The 17,733-nt window shown below is 35.9% G+C and overlaps 1 protein-coding gene across 3 annotated transcripts in view; it reads left to right on the top strand.

The window, feature by feature from the left end:
- SMC6 (structural maintenance of chromosomes 6) overlaps positions 1-17,733 on the top strand; it is a 76,011-nt gene that overhangs the window by 41,073 nt on the left and 17,205 nt on the right. For all 3 annotated transcript variants that reach the window (XM_032353248.1, XM_032353247.1, XM_032353249.1), the window contains 4 exons: positions 66-226; positions 4,798-4,933; positions 6,009-6,089; positions 7,171-7,341. In XM_032353248.1, coding sequence (XP_032209139.1) covers positions 66-226; positions 4,798-4,933; positions 6,009-6,089; positions 7,171-7,341 — 549 coding nt within the window. The remainder of the gene's footprint in view (positions 1-65; positions 227-4,797; positions 4,934-6,008; positions 6,090-7,170; positions 7,342-17,733) is intronic.

Genomic DNA, 17,733 nt, shown 5'->3' on the forward strand with positions numbered 1-17,733 from the left:
TTGAAATTGTGTATCAGAAGCGCTATGGCATAACTTAAAAAATGTCTCCCCCCCCATTTTTTTAGAACAATTCTGTAGCTCGTTCAGTAATGCAGTCTCAAAAACCACCCAAGAACTGTAGAGAAGCTTTTACTGCTGATGGTGATCAAGTCTTTGCAGGACGTTACTATTCGTCTGAAAATACAAGACCTAAGTTCCTAAGCAAAGATGTGGATTCTGAGATAAGGTTAGTGTCAGTGGTGTAGCATTGCTCTGGTATTCTGCTGCTTCCTGGAGGGTTTGGTTCCCTTCGTATTACTCTATTGTAGTTCTTTCAGGGAAGGATTGTGAGTCATCTCTTTGGGTTTAAAAGATCATTAGGCTGGAGGTAGAATTCTGGGTTGATGGTTGTTTCCCATCATCACTTTGACAATAGTATTCTGTGCTAAGAGCACCAATTGTGTTTCCTTGACCAGCTGATCTACAAGGACATAGGAGCTGAACTCAGAATGTACATCAGCTACACCACTAGCCCGTCATTTAGTTTTGACTTCGTTCAGTGAGAGTATAAGTATGCTGGTTTACACTCTGGCTCAAGTTCATATTCTGTCTGACTGTATTTTGAGTTGCACTGTTCTAAAAAGATCATTTGGCATAATTAGAACACATATCTAGGAAAAACAGAGCTGCCAGAGGAGACAAAGTGAGAAGTTGAACAAAAAACTACTAAGTATATTTAATGAGATTCACAAGCATTGCAGAAAGGATTTTTGGTACCAAAAAAACTGTGATTTTCTAACTAAACAAATTCAGTTGACAGATTGATGAGTTGGAACTAAATTAGTGACCTGTAAGACCTTTAATAGAACTCAGAACTTAAGTAAAATAAATATCTAAGAAAACTGAGTAAAAGTGAAAGTATTCTAAATGACTTATATATGTAGGAGAAATGAGAGTTTTGTTGAGATATATCTCTTGTTTTCAAATAATATTAGTCATTTTAGTGTGACTTTGAGAACAGCATGAAGAACAATAGCCATAATGGATATCAGAAAGTTTGCTAAAACTTCTTATTTAGCAACAGAAAAAAGTTGAATGACTAGCAACTTGGTGTTGTGGCACAAAGCACACATTTTACATTGACACTGAGTCTTAGAGGATAGATGTGTGAATGTGCTGTATAAAAGTGACCTGTGAAGTGGTAGGTTTTTTCCATTGTGCCATGACATTTAAATCCAGTCTTCCTAATTCTTAACTGGGTAAGACTAACTTATATGGTGTTCAAGCAGACATGAGTGTTACACTATGTTGCTCACACGTTCCTTTGAACAAAAACTGCCTTGTGTATTTGTGTCCTGAGTCTTAAAAAAAGAAGTATGGCATTATTGGAAAAGAATGTAAATAAACCCCAACAGTGAGTTAGGGTCTCTGATTGCAACATTTCAGAAATAAACATTTCAAGTTGATACATGGCTTCATTTTTTAGCTAATAGTATTCATATTAATGTGTAGGGGACACATCTTTTGTTTCAAAAGGCTGTTGAACACTGGTTTTTTTAAAAAATTGTTTCCCACATTGATCAACTTTATTAATTGTGAATATGCTGTTCTGGGTATTATGTTAATTTAAGTCAGACAGAGAAAGGCAAATACTGTATGATTTCAGTTACATGTGGAATTTAAAAAACGAAACAAATGAACAAATAAAACAGAAACCGACTCCTAGATAAGGAGAACAATCTGATGGTTGAACAGTCTCTCTCCAGAGGAGGGAGGGATGAGGGGATGGCTGGATGAGATGAAGGGGATTAAAAGGTACAGATTTCCAGTTGGAAAATAGGTAAATCTTAGAAATACAATGTACAGCTTAGGGAATATAATTAATATTAATGATTATTAATATTTTAACAACTTTGGTGACTGACGACTGCTTGATTTATTGTGATGGTCGCTTCTTAATATATATAAATTTTGAATCACTGTCTTGTACACCTAAAACTAATGTAATATTATATGTAAACTGCACCTCAATTTAAAAGAGAGAAAGAAAAAGGCTAATAGCTAAAAAAGCCACGTCTGAAAGAATATAGGAAGGAGATGAAGGCACTGAAGGAAATAAAATTCCTGGATTTTCAGGAAAAAATAAAAACAAATTTAAAAAAGTAAACGAAAGAATATAACGAGTTTAATGGTATTTTAGATGACTTTCGTGTCATCTGTTTTGACCTGAACCGGTGTGATAGTTGCCTGACACTTTGAAGTTTAGAAAAATTCACTAGTTTTTTTAAATGCAGAAAAGTATAAATCAGGAAACAAAAGTAGCTCATTATCCTGTTTTTCCGTAGTCCTTGTTGACATTTAAAAAAATAATTAAAAGGAATATATGCATATGGGGAGAAACTTCGAACAGTGTAGGAAAGTACACAAAATGAACTGTTCTCATCACTTTGTTACAGTTGTTGTTAAAGATTTCATTTATTTGAGAGAGACAGATAGTGAGAGAGAGCTTCGGAGGGGAGGAGAGGGAGAAGCAGCCTCCCCCTGAACGGGAGCCCTAGCCAGGTCTCCATCCCAGGACCCTGGCATCATGATCTGAGCCACCCAACCAGATTATAAGCGGAATCAGTACACTGCTTCTCCGGTTCCCTGTTGATGGACATAGGAGTTGCTCACCGTTTCCTCTTATAACAGTGCTGCAGTGAGAACACACATACGTGCTTCTCGGCATAGTTTTGGAAGTGTGCAGATCTTACATTCTTAATAGTGGAATTATCCGAGTGTGGTTTCCCATGATGAAAGTACACAAAATGTGTGAGAAAAATGTCTAAGGTAGCTCTCAGAATAATTCCAGTACAGTTACTGCTTACATACAAGATCAGAAAAAAAAAAAAAAAGTTTACCTCTGGATTTTTGAATTGTCAAACTACTGTAACATATTTAATGTAATTTTCCAAAGTGTGTTTTTCAAATTTATTCTTGCATTTGTTCTATAAAACAGATATTGAATGAGTACTTGATGTGCCGGGCCCTGATCTGGGCACAAAACGCTGCACAAAATAAAATACAAAAAATTCCTCATCCTGGAGCTTATATTGAGAAAGTGGGCAGAGACTGTAGACGAATACTAACTCGGTCAAGGGCCATGGAGACAGACGTAGCAGAGTAAGGGCTGGAGACTGAGGAGTGTACCATGTGGATGGGCAGCTCTGGAGCGTGTGTTCATTCCACGCAAACGGCATACACACACTTAGCTCAGTTGTTGTACCTGTTTCATTGGTAGCAAAGGTTCTTGCTCCATGTGAAAGTTATTTAAAAACTAAGGAGGAACACTATATGAAATTGTGTGACAAGGACACCTGGGTGGCTCAGTTGGTTAGCCATCTGCCTTCAGCTCAGGTCATGATCTCAGGGTCCTAGGATCGAGCCTCATGTCCTCAGTGGGGAGCAGAGGGAAAAGCAGGCTTGTGCCTTCTCTCGCTATCTCTGCTGCTCACTCTGTCTTATTCTCAAATAAATAAAATTTAAAAAGAAAAAAAAAAAAGAGAGTGTGTGACAGAATTCATCCTAGCCAGCAAAAAGGAAGTTGTACCATTTAGCAGTTTTCAGGAAATAGTAAAACAGAATATTTTTGGTGCTTATTTCACTGGTTTTTATTTTTGGTTTAGGCTCTGGGTTTCAAAGTTTGTTTACTTGGTAAATATTCTGTTGTTTTTAGTGAAATTACCATTTGTTAGTATAGGCATAGGTGTATATATGGTAATTAAAGTAATACAGATATTTCTTATTACATCTTGAGGAGCCATCTTAAGTTCTTGTACCTGGCCCCATTTTTACCAGAAATACCAGAAGTCTTTTCCTCCTCTCCTCATGTTTATCATTCATTCAGCTGACATTTCTTGAGTCTTTTTCTGATTTTGAGATTCTGGCAAGGTAACACAGAGTATTTCATCAAATTTAAGCTGCCCTATTATTAAAACAGAAAAAAATGCTGCTAATTGAGCCATGAACTGAAAGATGATTTCAGAGATGTTAAAATGTGGGAAAATATGCATCTTACTAAAATGTGGCCAATACTGTCAATAGAGACAAGTTTTTAACTGCAAAGGTGGTTCTCTCCCACCAGGCACACGACTTTGGGAGACAGGTGCTTGGGTCAGTGAGGCAGGAACAGTTGACTTCTGAAGACAATGACTGCTGTCACAGAGACGCTTTATGGCTTTGGCATCCGCTGGCTTTTTCTCCCATCTCTTTTCATTGTCTCCCTCTCCATCCTCCCACTCCCACATGTTTGGAGCATTTACCTAGCGACAGCCTGTGTTGAGCTGTCGAGTTTCTCTTTCACTTCTCTGTGCTTCAGTGTGTGTCTTTCTGTGTCCCTTAGTTGGTCCAGCTGAGGGAACCTTTAAGAAAACAGTTTAGTTGTCACTTCTCCCAGGCTTATTCCTAGGTTCCTGTAGTTCTGAGGATATAAAGTGTCATGTTGACATTTTAGCGTTACAGTTTATCTCCTAGGGTTTTTTTTCCCCTTTTCTTTGAATCCTTCTGTTTCTACCTCTGCCTGTCACTGCGCGTGATGCCTGCCACACAGAAATCATAAACATTTCTTAATGAAATGAGTCAACTATGACTCTGTTTAGATTCTACTGAAATCTCTATATTTTCATGTTGTTAATAACTCGGTAGGAATATAGAACTGGTTTAACTGAACAGAGTTGCAAATAAGCTATCACAAATAAGCTCTTCCTTGTAAAGATCTAAAGTATTTGTAATTTTCAGAAATAGATTTAAGGTGTTTTTTATCCTCTCCTCTCTGCCCAGTGACTTGGAGAATGAAGTTGAAAATAAAAAGGCCCAGATATTAAATCTTCAGCAACATTTGTCTGCCCTTGAAAAGGATATTAAGCGCAATGAAGAATTTCTTAGAAGGCGCCAAATACATTATAGAGAGTTAAAGGTAAAAAAAAAAAGTCCTTTTGTTTTTTTCAACTTACTACTTCGTAATTGTTTTCAAGTTCCTACATTCATTTAGTTTTAGAGGAGCAGTTCTCGGACTTTTTGGCCTCAAACCCCTTTACAGTCTTAAAAGAGCTTTCATGTGTGTGGGTTTTACCTAATTATTAAAAATTAAGGGATGTCTGAGTGGCTCAGTTGGTTAAGCAGCTGCCTTCATCTCAGGTCATGGTGTCCGGGTCCTGGGATCGAGCCCCTCTCTACTGGGTTCCAGCTCAGTGGGGAGTCTGCTCCCTCTGCTCTTCCCTTTACTCATGCTCCTGCTCTCCCCCTCCCTCTTTCAAATAAATAAAATCTTAAAAAAAAAAAAAACTTTAAGAATATTTATTGGTTTATTGGTGTACTTAACAAAAACTCATGTGTTAACAAAAATAACATTTCTATGGATATTTTTCTAAAACCAAAAATTAGTGAGAAAATTGACATTTTTATATTTTTGTAAATGATAAAAAGGGTACATAGTGTCTTAGTGTTTTTATGAAAATAGTGTTGACCTCATGACCCCTTGAAAGAGTCTCAGAAGCACCAGGGTGTGCTTGGGTCATACTTTGTGAAGCACTGCATTGGAGAAATCTTGCCGTAACCTCAATCTGGGTGTTTCAGAAAAAGATTTTCTCGATGAATCCAACACTGTCATCATTTTAAATGCTAAGATGGAATTCTTCTATCTTTTTTTCCATGGGAGTGGATTAGTCATAAGGGTGATAGCAGCAGACTTTATACACAACTTCCTTTTGTTCATTTAATACTAATGTGTCTCTTTCATTAGCTACAGAACCCCCTCTGTAACAAAAGCAAATAAGAACTTTGTGGATTAATATATCCTTTCTGGGGTTTTGTTTTGTTTGTTTTTAATTAATTATTTATGAAGATTTTATTTTGTTAACTAATCTCTACACCTAGCATGGGGCTCAAACTCACAACCCTGAGATCAAGAGTCACATGCTCTATTGACTGAGCCAGCCAGGCACCCCTTTAATTTATTTTATGTTACTAAAGTTGAAATACCTTTCTTTCAGGTAAAAATAACAGAAAGTATTTCTGAAATTCGGGAGCTTGAGAATATAGAAGAACACCAGTCTGTAGATATTGCAACATTGGTAAGATTCTTTTCCTCCGTTTAAATGTAGTGTTAAAGGACAAAACTGTCATTTATGTTAATAGCACCTTCTCTCAGCCTTTTTTTAATCCTTTAATTGGAGCTAGTTTTTATGATTGCTGTCTTCATTTACAAATAAGGTAGAAACTACCTGGCTTCCAGCATTTAAATTCCTTAGTGTTTTGTATATGTAACTTGCATGCATAATAATTGATTCTGTCTTCTACTGCATGTAATAAAACTATCAAAGCTTAAACAGTATGTTTCTGAACAGTGGCCTTTTAAACCAAACTGCCTAGCATAGTATATTTCACAATTAGTCAGTATTAGTATTAATGGATATCTTAGTCAGTTGTAGCTAGGCTCCGCATTGTTGGTTTTTTTGTCTGTTAGAAACTGGTTTTCATTTTAATTTATCACACATTTGTTACTCTTTTTTTTTCCCCCCTCCAAGGAACTGTGTATGACATTCAGCTTAGCTTCTCTGAGTTACAGTAAACAGTGAATTAGGTAGATTGGGTCTGGTTAAAGTGAATAACTATTTATTAAGTATCCACTCTGCACCAGGCACCGTATTAAGTGCTGAGAGATATCACAGAGAACAAGACATAAAGTGTATGGGAGCTTTCTGGGAATGAGAATTTGTCTTCATTTGTTATCAGTAATTTTGTTTTCCACTGTTTATTTTTCTGCTTTAATTCCTTAGATTTCTTAAAGGTATGGGCTATGTCTTGGTCATTTTTGTTTCCTCAGCATCTAACTTTTGCTGGGGCTAATTCAGTACACTGCACTTTGAAAGACAGTGTAACTAGATAAAATAAAAGTTCTTCTCCTTTGTTGATGACCTCAAGCAGAGTATAGTTTAACTTGTCTCCCAAATGTCCATCTTTTTATTGAGTCATTTTCTTGTACTTCCTGATTAACAACTAAGGGTATGAGAATATACTAGTGTTCTTTGTATTTGTCTTTCATCAAGATTGCCTGGAGCCTGTAGTGTCTCCTCTCTCAGAATTTCATACTGTTTTTCTATTTCATAACTTAAGTATTTTAATTAACTCCATATGCTCTGTAAATGTAACCAGGAAGATGAAGCGCAAGAAAATAAAATAAAAATGAAAATGGTTGAGAAAAATATGGAACAACAAAAAAAAAATATGGAACATCTTAAAAGTCTGAAAATAGAAGCAGAAAACAAGTATGATGCAATTAAACAGAAAATTAATCAGCTCTCAGACCTAGCAGAACCACTTAAGGTATATGTTATTGTTATTCTGTTATATGCATATTTTATGGTTCAGTTGTGTATCCGTGCTGTACTTGCTAGATAATTCCCTAATAGAATTCATGGTCAAATGTGAATATAACCACATAAAATGGGATGTAAACCAATTTTCATCAGTAGGTCAGTTAGAATTAAACATTTCTGTTAATCTCTTTAGGATCATAAATTGCCAAAATTGTTCCCCCAGAAGATTACAATTTGGTTCCCTCTTTGTTTTGTGATTTTCTTCTTCCTTTTTTAGAACCAGAAGCATGGATATCTTATCCATCTGTTCTCTTTCTGTGCTCACCTATTCCATTGTCCCTCCTTGTGTTCCTTCAGTCTTTCAGGGATTAGTTATATAAAAATAGTTATTGATTAGATATAAAAGCCAACTTTGAAATAAAATACCACTGAATTCTTATTTATTGATATGTCTCTGTTAATGTTCCAGCCTCAATTAAACTGGTCTTTTCTTTTTTTTAAGCACATGCTTTTTGAAACCAAATTTAGGAAAAGAAAATTATTTAACAATTAAATATGTAAATTTCCCTGTTTTTTATTAGCTTAATTATCAATAGCTTATTGTCATTATCATTTTTATGAATAGTTCAATTATTCTCAGAACTTTAAATTTTTTTACAAGACTCTGAGAAGAGTCTGAGAGGGGTATGTTGGTGATACAATTTCAACATTAACCCCTTTTTTGGGCAGGAAAACTCCCTTTGAATCAAAATGGTTTTAGATATTTTAATAGCTTTAAAGAATTGTGCATATAACTTTTACTATACTTGTGTCCACTGAAAATTTTAGAAAGCCTGACTTACAGCGTTGGGAGAATATTAGAGGAAGGTGCCAGATGTGCTGCCTAGAAAAACGGTTTGCTGTGGTCTCTCTGGAACTGTTGTCCAGGGCCTGGGGTCCTGCCTGATGTATAACCCAGAGCAACTTAAGTCCTTTTTATTTGTGATAAGAATAAAAAATGGGAAAACAGACTGATAAGTTAGCTGATTAAGAAGATTAAGAAAATTAATGATAAAGTTTTTTGTTTTGGTTTTTTTTTTTAAGATTTCATTTATGTATTTGACAGAGAGAGAGCACAGAAGCAGGGGGAGCATCAGGTAGAGCTAGAGGGAGAAACAGACTCTGCTGAGCAGAGACCCCAACATGGGACTCGATCCCAGAACCCCTATGATCATGACCTGAGCTAAAGGCAGATGCTTAACCAGCTAACGTTTCAATATTAAAATTGTGAGGAAGGAGAATGTATTGAAGGTAATATTGAGAAAAATAATTATGAAAGCATTTGCTACAGGAAATAAGAAAAAGGCAAGAAATCTAAAATAAAAAAAGACAAAACTAGTTTTTAAAAGAAAACAAAGTAAGACAGAGTAAGATAAATATTAAAAATCATCAGGAATAAACAAGGTAGAATTCAGCACTCAGGAATTAAAGCAGTGAAGCCACAGCAAAGGTAGGATAAAAAAATATTTTAAATGGGTAAGGGACAGAACAGGGTGTCTTAAAATCAAAATGATGAGATATGTTAAAACAACATTAGGAAAGGAAAGATCAGCACCTAAATTACTCATCCCAGACAATTTAAAATTCAAAACAAGAAATGATGAAGAGCTCTGTTTTGTTCTTTTAGGGACCTCTAGGCTAACGCAACTCCTGGAATTGGGAGTTTGAAAAAGTTTAAGAGCAGAAAATATGGGCATAGGGCAGTGAGGGTTCTTGATCTTAGCTCTTTGCCTTGGCTGCAAATAACTGAAAGCCAGGAGGGGAGAACTTCAGTGAACTTGCCTGCAGTCAGCCAGCAGCCCAGAGGCTTTTCCTCCCCAGTGTCGTGTCTCACTAGTCCATCAATAACAGCAGGACCAACAGGTTAACAAAATAATTTAATTCCTGAGACACTGCTGTCATGATACATTAGCAGCTTTTAGATGTGATCTGTTTGCTTTTAGGACAACTGTTGATGTTGTGTCGGGGATGGTGAGGGTTAAAGGGCTCCGCTTAGATATATAGTCATTGAAATTTTGGTACGGGGAATATTTTACTCACATTGAACAATTTGTTTAGATTTATACTACATACTTAATGCTGTAGTTTTAGTTGCAAGTTGAATTTGTTGGACGGGGAACATGACCCACATTGAGCCTACTAGAAGAGATGGGCTACATTATTAGAATAGGAAGCCCTCTGTTTCTGATAGCTTGTTTGGTGATGGGTGATCATGTGCTTTTAAAAATTCCAAGGTAATATTTTTTAATTTTTTAAAACCTCATAATTGATAGAGGTTTATATGAAACAAGTGCCAGTAATAGCACTGAAGCAATTCATCCAATGTCACAGAGTAACACTGGTTTTCTTAGGCATCTATGATAGTAACATTTTTTAATGATTATGTTCCTTCTACCATCCCAGCCTACTTTTTAAAGGCTGTGACTTCTTAAAGGTTAGAAATGCTACTGGTTTAGGGCTACTACATCAGACTTTAATTTTAGACCTAATCCCTTGTAATCCTCACCTAACCCAGGATGGGTGTCGTTAACTGGCTGTTCGTATCGGTAGCCCTTCATTCCATCGATAAGATGAAATGAAATAAAATACCCTCTTGCTTCACTTTTGGTTTTAAATTTGACATACATTTATGAAGTGCACAAGGACAGATCAGTCATGGTAAATGTGGAGGAAGGGGTAGCGACCAGATCAGGTTCTTTTCATCCTATTTCACAAGTGAAGTCTGTACATTTCCACAGCTGCTGGGAGGGAAGATTTACCGGCACAAATGTGGCCTGAAACACTTTACTCTTTGACTCCCTGAAACAAACGACATATTTAGTGTGAAAGTTCCTACCACAATTATTCAAACATCCTGTTTCATAAATTACTCACTAACTGTAATGTCTCCTACTACATCAGTTGCACCCACTTTTAAAAATTCTGTTTGAAGTAAAGGAACAGCTTTTCTCCATCGATGTAACAATGTTTTTAGTTTTCATAGAACCCTTTTATAATCAGGTATCTACCATGGGGAATAGTTTTTTGGGTTTTGTTTTTTATTAACATATCCTGTATCATTTGTTTCAGGGCTACAGATCTGTGATTCATCAGTCTTACACAACTCACAGCACTCACCATAGCACATACCCTCCCCAGCGCCCATCACCCAGCATCCCCATCCCTCCCACCCACTCCCCTCCAGCAACCCTCAGTTTGTTTCGAGGTTAAGAGTCTCTTGTGGCTTGTCTCCCTCTCTGCATTCATCTTATTTCATTTTTCCCGCCCTTCCCCCATGATCCTCTGTCTTGTTTCTCAGATTCCTCATATCAGTGAGATCATATGATAATTGTCTTTCTCTGATTGGGGGATAGTTATTTTTAGCAGTATGAACAAGCTGTAATAAACTGTAGTCTTAAAATAGAAGGTAGCCTATATCCAGTGTTATATGAGGTAGATATTTTCAGATACCTCACAAGTTCTTTTCCTTTTGGGTTACTTCCAAATATTCTGTCTTTCTTGAGTCTGTTTTGACTGTTTTGGTTGGTGTTTATTTCTTTCTCTGACTGTAGCTCCTAAGGCTGACCATGATCATCACAGTGTGTATGGCTAGTGCTGGGTCCAAAAACCAAACCAACACACAGAGTAAAATTTAATTTGGTGGTCCTTAAATCAGGAGACTTTTTTTTTTTTTAATTATTTTTTAAATAATTATTTATTTGACAGGGGGAGCAAGAGAGGGAGAGGCTGATGTGGGTCTTGAGCCCAGGCCCCTGGGATCATGACCTGCGCCAAAGGCATACACTTAACCAACTGAGCCACCCAGGCACCCCAAATCAGGACCCTTTTGAATTAAAACAGTTTTATTGAGATGCAATTGATGTGTAGTGAATACACAATGAAAGTATACAGTTTGATAGGTATTGACATGTATAAACTGTGAAACCACAGAGAATGGAATGTTTTCTTCACACTCAAAAGTTTCCCCATGTCCCTTGTAATCTCTCTGTCCTCACTCCATGTTCCTCATTACCAGTCTCCTTGCTGTTAACTCTAGTCTACACACTTTCTAGAATTATGTATAATGGAATCATACATTATGTACTCTTACTGTTTTTTGGTTTGACCTTCTTCAGGATATAACACACTGTCTAGCACATACGTCCACACTATATTTTGAAAGTGAATAGAATAAAAGTTACTCTTCTTGATTTTGATATTCATTTATATTTTTACTTGAATCAGTCATTCATTCCTTTCTGTTGTTGAATAGTGTTCCATTATATTTGCTATGTCATTGTTTGTTTATTTTTTACCTATTGAGGGACATACAGGTTTCCAGTTTGGGGGCTATTATAAATTGAATATTTATATTGGGGGCTTTATAAATAAAGCTGCCTTGACCGTTAGTGTACAAGTCTTTGTATATCACAGTAAATGAACAAACTGTCTTCCAGTCTAAACCTTCTTTTGGTGGTTCTTAAATCCATCAAAATTTTAGTGAAGACTTTTTCTTAAGTTTTTATTTGAATTCCAGTTAACATACAGTGCAAGATTAATTTTAGATGTACAGCATAGTGATTCAACACTTCATACAACATCCTGTGTACATCACAAGTGCACCTCTTAATCCCCATCACCTATTTCACCCATCCCCCCACCCCCTCCTTTCTGGTGATTGTCAGTTCTTTGTAGTTGAGAGTCTGTTTCTTGGTTTGCCTCTCCCTCTTTTTCCCCTTTGTTTGTTTTGTTTCTTAAATTCCACATATGAGTGAAATTATATAGTATTTGTCTTTCTCTGGCTTATTTCACTTAGGATAATACTCTCTAGTTCCATCCATGTTGTTGCAAACTTCAGGATTTCTTTCTTTTCTGTGGCTAACATTCCATTGTGTATGTGTGTGTGTGCGTGTGTGTGTGTGTGTGTGTGTGTGTGTGTGTATACTACATCCTCTTAAAGATTTTTGACCTGTGTTTGTTCATTAGTCTTTGAATCTCTTGTGATGTGTTTGATATATATATTTTTTAATTATGGCTGTATTGGCCTTATAAAATAAGTTTGGAAGTGTTTCCCCTTCCCTTTTCTGAAAGTTTTTGCAGATTTGGAATTATTTCTTTTTTACATATAGAATATACCAGCAAAGCTATCTTGGCCTATAATCTTTTTTGTGGCCTATAGTTTCTCTATGAATTCATTTTCTTTAGTTGATACTGAACTATTTAAGCTTTCTTCTTAGGGATTATGTTGTTTCATTGACATTTATCATAGGTATTGAACATGTAGTTCATAATTTTTCTTTATTTTCCTTTATTAAACTGAACAACAGAGAGAAAATAGACTGAACCAAGCAAAAGAAAAAAAAAAAAGAAAGGAAAAGAAAAGAAAAAAAGTCTGAAAAAAAATGAATAACACTTTAAGGACTTGTGAGACTATATAACCAAAGATCTGACATTTGTATCATTGGAGTCCTCAAAAGAGAGGAGAAAGAGGACAGGGCTAAAAGCGTACTCCAAGAAATAATAGCTGCATCCTTTCCAAATTTGGCAAAAGAGTCTGAATTTACAGATTAAGAAAGTGAGTGAACGCCAAACAGGATAAACCCAAGATAATCCACAATAAGACACATCATAGTCAAACTTCTGAAAGCTAAAGTCTTAAAAGCACTAAGTGAGAAACCTTACCTCTATGGGAAACAAACACAATATTTGAATGATAGCCAGTTTCTCATCAGAAACTATGGAGACCACATGGAAGTCGCACATTTTCCAGTGCTGAAAGAGAAGACCAGCCAACCCGTAATCTAATTGCAACATAAATATCTTTCAGCAGTAAAGGAAAAATTGAAATATTTTCAGATGAAAGAAAACTTGGAGAACTTGTTGCCAACAGACTTGTTCTAACAGAATGGCTAAAAGTTCTCTAAATAGAAAAAAAATAGAAGGAATTTTGGAACATGAGGAAGGAAGAAAAACAAGTTAAACATATATGTAAATGCAGCAGACTTTCCTTCTCAAGTCTTTAAAATTATGTTTAAAACCAAATAAAATTTTAATAATGTCTGAGTCTGAGATGGTTCTAAAATACGTAGAGGAAATATTTTAAGACAATTATGCTAAAAAATAAGGAAGCATAAAGGGCTAGAATGGGAGGTAAGACTTGTGTATTTATAATCAAGCTGGTAAAAATTATGACCAGTAGACTATGTTGTTAAATATATAAAATATATATATAATACCTGGAGCAACCACAAAAAAGCTGTTCAGAGAGATACACTCAAAAGTACTATATATGGACAAATCAAAGTGAAATTCTAAAAAAAATGTTTAACCCACATGAAGGAAAAAGAAGATAAAAAGACAAATGACAGACTTAAGCCCTAATTATATAAATAATTATATTAAATGTAAGTAGTCTAAATAAATAATTGAAAGACGGATATAGGAACAGGGCTCAGTTGGTTAAACTTCTGACTCTTGGTTTTGGCTCAGGTCATGAGGTCAAGCCCTGCATCAGTCTCCCATGCTCAGTGCAGTGACTCTCTGTCTCTCCGTCTCCCTCTGCCCCTCCACCCCACCAGCAGGTTTTACTCTTTCTCTCTTTCTAGCTCTTGAATAAATAAATAAATAGAATCTTAAAAAAAAGACAGGTATAAGCAGATTAGGTTAAAAACATGACTAGCATATATGTTATCTACAAGGTCAATTCAAATGTAACCTATGGACAGAGTGAAATAAACAAATGGAAGTTTATATATCTTGCAAACGATAATCAAATGAAAGCAGGGGTGACTGTATTAAAATCTGTAAGGCACACTTCAAAATAAAATTACCAGAGGCAGAGAAGGACATATTACTCCACCAAGAATAGATAGCAATTGTAAATGTGTGCACCAGAACAGCACAGCTGCACCAAACATATAACCTGCAAAATATGACAAAACTCCCTCACTAATTGATAGGACAGAAAATCAGTAAGGATTTAGAAAATTGAACAGCACCATCAGCGTATAGGACCTAGTACTTAGAGAATTACTTAGAGATTAACAACACCAGCAGAACACACCTCATTTTCCTGTGCCTATGGCATGTACACCAAGATAGATGATCTTCTGGACCATTAAAAAAAAAAAACCAATTTAAAAGAACTGAAATTAAACAGTGTGTTTCCTAATTATAATGCATTCATACTAGAAATCTTTAATTGAAAGATCATCAATTAAAAATCTTTTAATAGATAATTTTAAAATACGTGAAACTTATCATCCTTCTAAATAACCCAGGGTCCAAAGAGGAAGTATTGAGAGAAATTTTAAAATATTGAGCCAAATGAAAATGAAGGTGATTTGGGAAATTTACAGCACTGAACAATTTATTAGAAAAACAATATATAGGAACACCTGCATGGCTCAGTCGGTTAAGCGTCTGCCTTTGGCTCAGGTCATGATCTCAGGGTCCTGGGCTTGGGCCCCATATCAAGCTCTCTGTTTGGCAGGGAGCCTGCTTCACCCTTTCTGTCTGCCTCTCTGCCTGCTTGTGATCTCTCTCTCTCTGTCAAGTAGATAAATAAAATCTTAAAATCTATATCTCTATAAAATACATATCCTTATTATATATTATTCACAGTGACCACATGAGGTTTACTTATTCTGGAGATGCAAGACTATTTCCACCATATTAATAGGCTGAAGAAGAGAAATCATATATCAGTGAGGAAAAAATATTTGATAACCTTCACTCATTCATGATTTTTTTAAAAAGTCCTTGGAAAAACAGAAATAAAGATTTTCTTCCGTCACATTAAAGGCCAGAAACAATCTAGTTAGCATGAAGAAGGTAAAGATGTTTGTCTTGCTGTATTTACTCACTGTAGTTAGTATTGGAAGTACTAGCAAGTGCAATATGACAAGAAAAGGAAATAATACACAGATTGTAAAGGAGGAAATAAAACTCTATTTGACATGCCATAATTGTCTACTTGGAAAAAAAAAAAAAACCTCAAGGAGTCTACAAGAAAACTCCTAGAACTAAAAAATTAGTTCAGCAAAGTCACAGGATACGAGATAAACATAACAAAAGCTAATTGCACTTTGATACACTGGCATATGAACATGTGGCTGCTGAAATTAAAACTAAACACCTTTCACAGTTCCTGAGTAGAAGTGTTTCTATGTACATCTAACAAAATATATTTGGGAGCTGTATTTTGTGCACAGAATACACACTTAATCAACCACTACTTCTGTTTCTATGGATTTGCCTATTTAGAAATTTCATGTCAGTGAAATCATACAATATGTGGTCTTTTGTGACCGGACTCTTTCACTTGGTATAATGTTTTCAACCTTCGTCCCCACTGTAGCATGTATCAGCAGTAAGTTTGTATGCCCTAGTAATATGCCATTTTATTATTGTGTATCACATTTTATTAGCCATTCATCATTTGATGGTACTTCAGGTCCTCCTGCTGTGAGCATTCATGTACATGTTTTTCTTTCTTTTGGATAAAGACCTAGAAGTAGAATTGTTGGACCACACACTTACGCTGTTTTGAGAAACTTTGAAATTATTTTCAAAAGTGCACCACTTTATGTTCCCACCAGTGATGTTTGAGTGTCACAGTTCCTTCACATCCTTGTTATTGTATGCCTTTTCTATTTTAACCATATTATTAGGTGTGAATTTGTTTTTTTAAGATTTTATTTGAGAGAGAGATAGCAAGAGAGAACACAAGCAGGGGTGGGGAGAGAAAGAAGCAGACTCCTGGGTGAACAGGGAGCCTGATATGGGGCTCCACCTCAGGATCCTGGGGTTGTAACGGGAACCAAAGGCAGATGATTATTGAGCCACCCAGGTGCCCCAAAGAATGAAATGTTCTTTGTAGTTTTGATTTGCATTTTCCTTATGTCTAATACTGTTGAACAAATTATGTTCATATTGTTCATGTGTGTATCTTCTTTGGAGAAATGTCTGATCAAAGCTTTGCCCTTTTTTCACTGTGTTATATATTTTTCTTTTTGAGTTTTAAGAGTTCTTTATTCTGGGTATATGTTTGATATTTTTGATGCTATAGTGAATTTTACAGATTTTAAGTAATTTTTAAATTATTCCTAACATGTAGAAATATTACTGATTTTTGTTTTGGTTTTGTATCCAGTGAGTTTTCTAAACTTACTAATTTAAAAGCTTTTCCTTTGAAATTTCTTCATACAATCTCTCTCTCTCTTTTTTTTTTTTTTTTAAGATTTTATATATTTATATATTTGGGGGGGGTTAGGACAGAAAGAGTGGGAAAGAGAATCCCAGTCAGGCTCCACACTCAGCATGGAGCCCAACGCAGGGCTCAATTCCACAATCCTGAGATCATGACCTGAGCTGAAACCAAGAGCTGGACACGCAACTGACTGAGCCCCTCAGGCACTCCAGTCTTCTCTTTTTTTAAATGTGGTTTTACTCTTCCTTTCCGATATCTTTGCTTTTTATTTCCTTTTTACATTTTTTTTTTCCTTTTTACATTTTCATTGAATTAGCGTGAGCCTGCAATACAGTGTTGAGTAGAATGGGCCTAGATCCTTGCCTTGTACTTGGTCTTAAAAAGAAAGCATTCTCAGGTCATGATCTCGGGGTCCTGGGATCGAGTCCCGCGTTGGGCTCTCTGCTTAGCAGGGGGCCTGCTTCCTCCTCTCTCTCTCTCTCTGCCTGCCTCTCTGCCTACTTGTGATCTCTCTCTGTCAAATAAATAAAATCTTTAAAAAAAAAAAAAAAGAAAGAAAGCATTTAATCTTTATAAAAAAGGTTAGCTTCTATTTGTGTTTTAATTGTTCTTATTCCTGTTTCCTCTTTTTTCCTTTTGGGGTTACCCTGGTAATTTTTAGTGTTCCCTTTTTTAATCTCTTCTGCTTGTTTTTAATCCATAACTTTTTTCTTTTTCCAGTGGTTGTTGTGCATTATAATATGGATCTTTACTTTATCATAGTCCACTTTTATTTATTTATTTATCTATCTATCTATCTATCTATCTATTTATTTATTTATTTAAAAGATTTATTTATTTATTTGACAGACAGAAATCACAAGGAGTCAGAGAGGCAGGCAGAGAGAGAGGAGGAAGCAGGCTCCCGGCTGAGCAGAGAGCCTGATGCGGGGCTCGATCCCAGGACCCTGGGATCATGACCCGAGCCAAAGGCAGAGGCTTTATTTAACCCACTGAGCCACCCAGGCGCCCCAACTATTATTTATTTTTAATGGCATCTTAAAAATGCTAAAATTGTGAGTTATGTTTCCAGACTGATAAATAGGTCAGTGAAAAGTATCTTTGCATCCTTTTCTCTTCCACGGTGACTCCCCTTTTTAAAAAGCCAGATCACCTCTGTAAATATCCAGC

The sequence above is a fragment of the Mustela erminea genome, chromosome 7 (assembly GCF_009829155.1).
Source record: "Mustela erminea isolate mMusErm1 chromosome 7, mMusErm1.Pri, whole genome shotgun sequence".
NCBI lineage: Eukaryota > Metazoa > Chordata > Mammalia > Carnivora > Mustelidae > Mustela > Mustela erminea.